Genomic DNA, 8958 nt, shown 5'->3' with positions numbered 1-8958 from the left:
TAGATTTGACACGTTTTATTGACTATTTCATTATATGATAGCAACTTCCATGAAATGATTTGTTTTGCACATTTGGCTGGAATCATACATTGTCCATCTGCTTACTGCATTCGTTATGTGAGATTGATTAACAACTGACAGTTTCCCGTTTGAGGAAGGAGGATACAAAGTTGAATCGGAAGCACCCAAAGACCAAAGTTAGCAAGAAAATTTTGAGACTAGAAGGACCAACACCGAAAAGAGCCCGACAACACAAAAGAAAGAAGGGACAAGAGAAGTTCATTCATCACATAAAGTAGTGGATATAATGCCCATACATTGTTTCCTGGAATCATTTTTGGCAGTTGTGTGTCTTCACGAGATTGGTACCGGAATATCTGGCAGTAAAAGTGTGTTATTTATTCAAGGGAGTAATGGCTCTTGAGATCCTCTCAGTAAGTCACTTCATTAACCCTGAAATTGGAAAAGAATCTCCATCAAAGAGTACATTTAAGTACATTGTCCAAAGGGAATAGCAAATAACGGCAAGTATCGCAAGTTTTTGTTACTTTTTCATTAGATTGACTCCAGGACTTTGAAACCATTCAGCCTCAGTCAACACTCATTTTTCAAGAAATCAACTAAATCAAATGTTTCGGTAACTGAACGACATATCTCAACATCTGGAAGGTAATATCCAAACTGATGTTTGTCATGCATCTCATAGGGATTGCATTTCAACGTTCTAATAAAGCGCAAACTTCAAATATTCCAATGCCAAGCATGTCTTTTGAAGTTGCCAACTGAAAGCCATTTCCACACAAGTGCACCTTGCCGCTTTGATAATGGTCTTTACTTCATAGACCTGCTTTTTTAGGGTCAATGATCAAAAACTTGAACGATAAATAATCTCCAGGGGGAGGATGCACTGAACAAGTTAAGTGGTCTTTACCTCGGTAGCATTCTCTTGGCCTTCTCCTTGACCTTGAGCTTGGTCTTCATTTTCGTCGCCCACGACATTAACGCCGCTACCAATTCGGTTGATCCTGGCCTCGATCTCTCTCATTAGCAGGACTCCTCGGCGATCCTCCAAGAGGATACGTAGATCTTTGACACATTGGACACGCTCAGCGCGACCCAGGAGGTCAAATCGGTACCGAGGGTTCATCATCTCCGACAAGCAATCCGTGATCTTTTGAGCGTAGATGTTCTTGATCTGCTCCACCTCCTCTTTGCATTGGAGATTGTCCTGGAAAAGCTCCCGTACTCGGTCGTCCATGACAGATTTCAAGTCGATCAGACCCAACATCGCCTTTCGTCGACCTTCATCGTTTTCGTTTTTGAAGATGTCGTTGGCAATGATCTCGTCAATATCCGAACTGAGTAAGAAATCAAATGAACATTGACAGTTTTTACCCTCAATTATCAGCAGACTCTTGCCAGACTTACATCCATTCTTTGGCCTTGTTGATCTCCTCCAAGTCACATTCATTGGTATCATCAGATTTGGGCTCAGGTGCGGTTGAGTTATCGGGTCCGCAATATTGCGAGCGCATCTCACTTAAAGCTTGTCTGGGTAGAGAAAAGAAAACGTTGGTTGAAGTCGCTTCATTTAAGAGCATGCATCAATGTTATGCGTCTTACTCCAAAGCGTTGACCATCTCTGTCATGGTATTAGCATCACCAAAGATGGTGATGTTCACCATCATCCACAATGGGCCCCTGAAAAGAGAGGAGATAGGTGTGGATGAGAAAAAACTTGTGTCGTTATGTAATGGGTGGCTCGGTTGCGAAATCATTTCAGATGAGTGGAAGCATGCACAATTCAAAGATGAATGCAAAATGTCTCCATCAAATCAAAAGAACTTACTTGACTTTGTTGATGACGTCGAGCTTCTCCATACCGCATTCGTCTAATTCGTCGTTTTCAGCCTTCTCCCGCAAGAGATCAGTCATGTCAGCGTTGGTTTGAGTCCTGAAAAGTTTTTTAATGGTTTCAAATATGCGTTTGAATATTTTCATTGTGGGTAGGCTTTGTGTGACCACGATCATAATCATCACTCAAGAGGATTTCAAGAGCTCTGATGGCCTTGGCACCAAGGTGAGTATAATTTCAAGCCTAATTCCTAAATGATCTCTCCCCATTTATCTTCTGCCATGAAGTTTAGATGCTAATTCTTTTGGCAACCCTTTGCCTTTTAATTGTTTCAGTTGGAAGACCCTTTGAAGTGGGAGATGCCAATTGCCCATGCGTATTGCGTTGCGTGAGTTGAATCGTGACATTGATCATTCATAAAGCCCATTTATGACTTGCTTGATTCTAGCCATCAACTACTTACAGGTATTGCATAAGATCTCCTCGAATGCTCTCTTTGGCCTCATCTTCAGATAGATCCTCCAAATTGGCTTTGTAATCGGCCAATTTGTCGGCCACCTCATCAATTCGTTCGGCACCACAACTGTCGCACTCTCCGGGACATCTTTGTTGACAGTCTTCCAAGAGTCGTTTGGCGTCATTGCGGACGGATCGGACATCTCGTCGGAGGATCTTTTCGATATCATCTTGATCTTCTTCGGGATTCAGATCAGAAAGAAGCGAGAGAGCCTCATGAAGGCTGTTGCTGATGCCTTTAAGGTCTTGAAGCTCTTGGGAGAGAACATCTCGAGCGGTGTCGTCCAATTCGCCGAGGATTTCATTGTACAATTTCCTGATCTCTGCATCCACGGTCATGAGGAGCATCGTCAATTGTTGGACAGGGCTGTCACCACCTTCACCAGCAGCTCCTTGAGCTTGAGCATCGGCTCCATCCTCGCCTTCTTGGTCTGGGAATTGAATTCTCGCTGTATTGTTTGAAATTAGCATGAATGAATATCGAAACGATGTGTGAAAGAGTTAGGAAATATAATGCCTAACGCTAGAAAAAGCACGTGCTCAAGGTGGTTTAATAGTTTGAAGGGACTTACAAGGATTGCTATTACCTTCTTGGTTGGGTTGCTCTTCGGCATCGTCTTGATTCTTCTCCTGGTTGATCACGTTGTCGAGGCCTTCTACGAGTTCACCCAAGATTCCGCAATCGCAATCGTCTTTGGGGGCACTGCGTGTGGTAGCCGCAGATTCTCTCAACATGATCATTCGAGTGATCTCTCCGTTAACCTTGGTCCTGATGGCCAAAAGCTGTTTGCCAACATCCTGAAGCTTTTCGGGAGTGGCGGCATCTTTTTCGATCAAGCTCAAAAGCACGCTCATGATCTGCATGCGAATTTGAGTGAGGAACTCCTCTTGCTTGATGTTCTGTTCTGGGCAAATCTTCACAGAGTCCTCTTTGCTACGAATGGCCTTTGTGCGACCCAAAATGGCATCTCGAATACCCAGCACTTCTTCCATGGTCTTGGTCACGGTCTCTTCCAAAAGAGGACGCGGTTGAAAGAGGGTATCTTGGAGGATACTCTCAAGGTTTTCCCTAACAAAGTACATACACATATATCAAACCCAAATGCATTTAATAATATTCAATCGTCTTACTTGACTTCTGTCTTCATGAATTCCACATATTCCCATGCCTCTTCGCACTCTTCTTCAGCGTCCCCTTCTTCAGCACCACCTTCCCCTTCAGGTTCATTTCCAGCGCCTTGAGCAGCCCCCGATCGAGGGGCGTCACCTTCGGCGGCCGTGGCTGGAGGATCACCACCTGGAGGAGGTGCTGGAGCATCATCTCCACCGGCTGGGGCATCATCTCCTCCGGCTGGGGCATTGTCTCCTCCGGCATCGGCCGGAGGAGGTGCGGGAGTCTCAGGGGCTGTGGCAGCGTCCCCTTCATCTTGGGCTAATACGAATGCGGCATTGAGTGTTAGTAAAAGCGTCAAGCCTAGTAGTGAGAACTGTCGCATTCTAGAAAATAATGGTGTAAGTAGAGGGGTATTCACGACGATGATCACGGGAGACGGAGAAAGGTTTTCAACATACTTGAGTAACTTTTTTTCTGAACATATGGATTTCACGACCTTCTCACTAAAACTGCTTACGGTCAAGTACTCGATTATACGTTTTATACCCAAAGGCAGGCCACGAAAAAAGAGGTAGCAGTCCTGTGCGACAGTGTTTGGTTGTACCCGGTGGCGGGGCACACCATACCATACCTACCCATCACTTGATTACCAACTCTTTCGTGTCGTGCCAAAATCGGCGAAATTCCGAGTATCCACTGAGCCTCTTCCACGGTTCGTTTGGGTAGCATAAACTACCAACGGATATCTCGTTACACTCTGGACCTTGTCAATCAACCAACAAATTGTCATTCTTCATTTTCAAAACCTCTTTTAAAAACCTCGGCAATATTTTTTCACCGCTCTAAAGCGTAAACCAAATTTACTCACTTTTCATACAACCATCCCTGGTTTAGATATCCAACCAAAGAAAGAGTGGTTTCAGCGAACACCTCGAGAGACGGGCTTGAAGTAAAAAAACTCTTTCTTCCCTTCAATACAAAGAGATTTTGCTCATCTTCATCTTGAACGGACGCCTTCTCCCCGTTCTCTCGGTCGGTTTTCGGTTGGTTGGTTGGTTGGTTGATCGGTCGGAGTCGTTCCTTAAAGCGGCATTGGTGCGTCCACGGCGTTTGCTCATGTAAACACGACCAAATCCTGAGCCTCTTCATCCTGCCTTACCTACGCCAAAAGTAGCAAATTTGCCAGTAAAAGCCCCATCCACCAACGAGCTACACACAACCTTGGAAAACTGGGGATATAATCATACATCTTGGGCCAAACGCAAGATAACTTATCGTCACTTCACCCTTTTTCTGAACAGTCATGAGGGCATCAAGGTGTAATTTTACTCATTTTTGCATATACATAACTTTATGCAGGTTTGGCTGACATGGGGCTGAGGGATAGCAACAGACCATTCCGAATTGAGAGGCACGTGTGGGGTTCAGTCTTAGTGTGGTCTGAAGGCGGATTGAGGGTCTGGATTCGGCCAGAGATTCATCGCGTCCAATGGAGGAAGGGTTGACTAGGAATTTTCGCACTCCCATGGAGTACTTTTTTCCCCAGCGAAGATGCGCTAACCTGTTTTTGAGGCCCTTTCAAAACATGGTTACGACATTGACCCAAGACGAAGGAGAGAGGATACACATACGCGTACATACAAGCTACAACATGATGGATCCACAGAGGTGGGTTGAGTCGGCATCAAACCCGCTCTATTTTGTTTTTTTTCCTCACTCACTTCTAGCAAGTTCTTTGGCATTCACAAAAAGTGCACGGTTCCAAATGTAAATGAAATGCCAATTAGTAATCTGAGAAGAAGCTTGTTGAGTAATTTCAGACGTAAGGCATTTTAGCATGAGCTTTTTGCCAGAAAGTGAGCAATACTTCAACAAAGGAGGTGCTGACCAATTAAAGATGATTCGAGTCATCTGCATCTTGAAATTCGTCAAAGGGAGTGTACGAAGCAAGAAGTCCTTGAGCAAAGTGCGTTTTTCGTGCTGAACTTTGCAAACTTTTAGGTTGAAGTCTCGATCCTGTTTGGGTTGAATCAATTTATGGCAATCTTGGGAACCGGCTCCGGAACATTTTTCCCTCAATAACAAGAACATCCAATCCCAGATCTTTCTTTAGACAAGTAGCCAATTCAGAGTAGAAATCTGTCAGCCATCCAACCCTTAATTGGTGTTTGAGTCTAATGAGATGGGCCATGTGGTTTCAATCAAGTATTTCATTATTGGATTGCGAGAAATTGAAAATAATTCGAGCAAACACAATAGGCTTTGTTCGTTGATGGTTCGATTAAAAATGTAGAATTACCACGGTCTGCCAAGGCATAGTAAGTCATAAATCCATTCATTGAAGACGGGGCCAGAGGTCATTCAGATTCATTTTATTTCAGGACAAGATCATTTCCCGGGGTTTTACTCGGATAGTACTCAGATACTTCGATCCTCGGCGATGGAAGCTTCTCTATCGGGTAATGTATTTTAAGAGGCTCATGCCACTGGCTCATTTAATGGGTGTCTTATTTTTGAATGGCCAAGGCCGTCTAGGTTTGCAACCTAGCATTTGGACGTCAGGCCGAAACAGAGACTATTGCCATAACGCCAAGACACAGAATAAACAGACACGCCAGTTACTGAGTACAGAGCATGGATTGGATAGAGGTACCAAAAAGGACCGTCTTGTTTTGACGATTTGTCTTAGTCCAGGAGGAAGAGTTATCAACATCAGTGGCTCCTCAGAGTGACGAGTTCAGAAGTCCGATCATTACGTAATTTGAAGATGAGACCGGTACCCCCTTCGGGTATTTTGGCCAGAGTTCAAATCGCTTCGTTTTCGGGTCACTATCAGCGAGCTCGGGACTCGATTTATCAGGATTGTATTCTGAGAACAAGAAACGTTGGCAATGTGACGTCAATGCAGAACGGGCTTTCGAAGAGGGGACTTGATGGCCAATTGAACCTAATTGGAACCATCAAATTTGGAATATTTTCGTGGTTTCGCCAATTCACCCGCAAGAAAGCTTGCCTAGCTCATTAACATAAGAGCTCTTTAGATTCTGGGGTCTTAGATTGACAGAAAAAATGGTCAATCATAGCACATTATGAGCTATCACGGGAATTTTGAAGTTTTGTCATATTGACGGTCTATTTTAGTCCAAAATTCAGATGGTCGATTGGAATGGAAATTGCCATTTTCACCCCGATCTTCTCTTTCCAATGGTGACGTGTTCTTTTTACATGGATTTGACCTCCTTAAGAGCAATTTCTAAAAGTAAAGAAAATGCAGAACTTCCAGGAAGTTCTAGTTATGGCTTTTGTTAGATATGCCAATCAATAATCTGGTTTCTAAATTTCGTTAGCTTTTGGAAAAGTATCCTATCCAAATGAAAAAAAAATGGTTTTTTTTGCACTTTGAAAATTTGTTTTGAAATGCAATTCAGAACTGAAAAAGTAAAAACTGGTCATTTTAGCATTTGATTAAAAAGGATCAGAACCTTTCAAACACAGTCCGCCAATTGCTAATTGGTTTGTGGAAAGACACCTAGATGCAATATTAATAAACCACGTCCTTCATTGTATTTGCGTGAAAATGTGTCACTCCAGAGGTTCTGACGGCTATTTTTCGTTTACTGGTTCCTGACCCCCAAATATGGGGTTAAAAATGCTTGAAGTTTACTCAATGAAAAAGAGTCGAGGGACACCATCCATCCAACAAAAAAATAAATCAACGTCTTCGTCCAGCGTTCAGTGGTTTGAAAGGCACTTTGGTAAATATGCGCCTCAATGATCATGAATGAAATGAAGACTGATGTTACCTCTTAGAACGGCTCAGAGAGGGGAGGCATAAATGGTGATCCAGCCTGCAAGAAGGTGATAATTACATCTAATTACGACTGAATATGCTGGAGAACCGTACTTACTGAAAGACATGTCCATCGCAAACCAGCGACACTATATGCTGTCGTTTTATTCTATTGTGAATGATAATATCCGAGCATTTTGACTTGTCAGTTTCCAAGTATTTGGAGGTAACTGTGTCATGTTTTAGACCACTTCAATAATTCGGGATGCCTGCTGTAATCAGCTGAACACACTTTTATTTTGGCTCCACGTTTGATTCGGTTCTCAGCTTTGAAGGCGCACATCAACGGCAAATTCAAATTTGAGCATCAGTAGGAACATGCAAAAAGTTATTGTCGTTAGATTATATCAATCAGTAAATTAGTAATGTTATCAGTAATGATAACTTGAGTTTCAATGCAACGAGCATTTTTCATTCCAAATTCAAATTGCTCTTTGTGAAGCTTTAAATCAAAAGTCTTAAAGATAATATTTGTCCCATATAACTTTTTTTCCTCGGTTTATTACCATCAAGGTAAAGTATGTGACTACAATAACCATTAGATTAAAGTCAAGCCTCAGAGAAATCGAAAGCATCTAACGAATAGGCTCCAAAGATCAAGATTTCTACATCGAACCAATTCAAATTGATGTCTATCTCTTATGGCTATTTTTGTCCATGTCGTTCTTATTAATGCGCCATCTATTGGTGAAGTAGTTCAAAACCGGTTTAGCCAGAACATTATATGCCAATTTTTCCCACTGGGCCATTTTCAATAGTTTTCAATATTCATGTACGTTTTCTTGTTTTCTCAACGTTTTAGTTGCACCAAAGTGTTGCTGGTGCTTTAAACTTGGGTGTTTTCAAAGGCAACTCGAATCCCTTAGCTACAGTTCACGGGGATCATATTTCATAATGAATTATGATTGAAGAATAAAAGTCAGTGGTCTCATTTAGAGTCTCATTGAATCAACCTGTATCTAGAACTGGTTAACGAAGGAGTAGCATAGGAAAGATGTTCATATTTTTCTGAACTGCCACTATTCACTTTTAGCGCATTCAAAAATAATCAGAGCATAACTAAATGAGCAAATGCTTTTAATACTCGTCTTCAAATGTAATTGGAGAGTGGAAGCATCTAAATCGCCAAGTTTAGCCTGTACATAGTGAAAACAAAAACCACAACAAAGACAAAGTTAAACAAAGAAAGTTCAGCAAAAACTCGATGACTTTATGATCCACTTCCTAGTTTCTCTCGTCTCACAATTTCAGCAATTGATTTATTGGAGAGCTCTGCTAACTCCAACTTTGCACTGTTCATAAAAAGGTATTATGATCGTTGTTAGGTGTGGGCCAATTGCCTCGAGAAGCACGAGAGGGTTGAATGTACTCTGAACTATTCCAAATGCATTCTCGATAGAAAGAAGATACGAAGATGAGCACCAAGAACCAAAGCGATGATCTTTGTGCTCAAAGCATTTGGATAACTCTGCAAAACATGACGATGACAAATTCCTACAAGCAACATATCTAGCCACACCATCCTTTGATGATGGTCCGTTGAACTTGGACAAGAAAAAGATAGCTGCTGAAGATGTCGATATTAACCTAAAGAAAATTAAGGTAATCTTTCACTTTCTTGTG

At 42.2% G+C, this 8958-nt stretch overlaps 1 protein-coding gene across 4 annotated transcripts; it reads right to left on the bottom strand.

The window, feature by feature from the left end:
* LOC131880488 (uncharacterized) lies at positions 1 to 4103 on the bottom strand. Of its 4 annotated transcripts, none has more exons than XM_059227145.1 (9): positions 3944 to 4103; positions 3503 to 3868; positions 2944 to 3440; positions 2319 to 2820; positions 1850 to 1954; positions 1624 to 1701; positions 1429 to 1551; positions 932 to 1358; positions 1 to 453 (listed from the first exon to the last, which is right to left on the bottom strand). In XM_059227145.1, exons 2-9 carry the CDS (start codon positions 3865 to 3867, stop codon positions 448 to 450), a joined length of 2103 nt encoding a protein of 700 aa, XP_059083128.1. In that variant the 5' UTR covers position 3868; positions 3944 to 4103; the 3' UTR covers positions 1 to 447. The 4 variants fall into 4 exon arrangements, with proteins under 4 accessions (XP_059083128.1, XP_059083130.1, XP_059083129.1 ...); XM_059227147.1 differs by having other exon boundaries at positions 2319 to 2802; XM_059227146.1 differs by having other exon boundaries at positions 2959 to 3440.
* Positions 4104 to 8958: the final 4855 nt, after the last annotated feature.

Source organism: Tigriopus californicus, chromosome 5 (assembly GCF_007210705.1).
Source record: "Tigriopus californicus strain San Diego chromosome 5, Tcal_SD_v2.1, whole genome shotgun sequence".
NCBI classification, from domain to species: Eukaryota; Metazoa; Arthropoda; class Copepoda; order Harpacticoida; family Harpacticidae; genus Tigriopus; species Tigriopus californicus.
This window is presented reverse-complemented; position numbering and strand designations above follow the sequence as displayed.

Excerpts from the sequence above, each read along its gene's own strand:
- LOC131880488 (XM_059227145.1), bottom strand. The coding sequence starts at position 3,867 with ATGCGACAGTTCTCACTACTAGGCTTGACGCTTTTACTAACACTCAAT. Across the intron at positions 3,441-3,502 it reads TTCATGAAGACAGAAGTCAA|GGAAAACCTTGAGAGTATCC; the intron begins GTAAGACGATTG and ends GTACTTTGTTAG. Across the intron at positions 1,955-2,318 it reads GGAGATCTTATGCAATACCT|GACTCAAACCAACGCTGACA; the intron begins GTAAGTAGTTGA and ends AAAACTTTTCAG.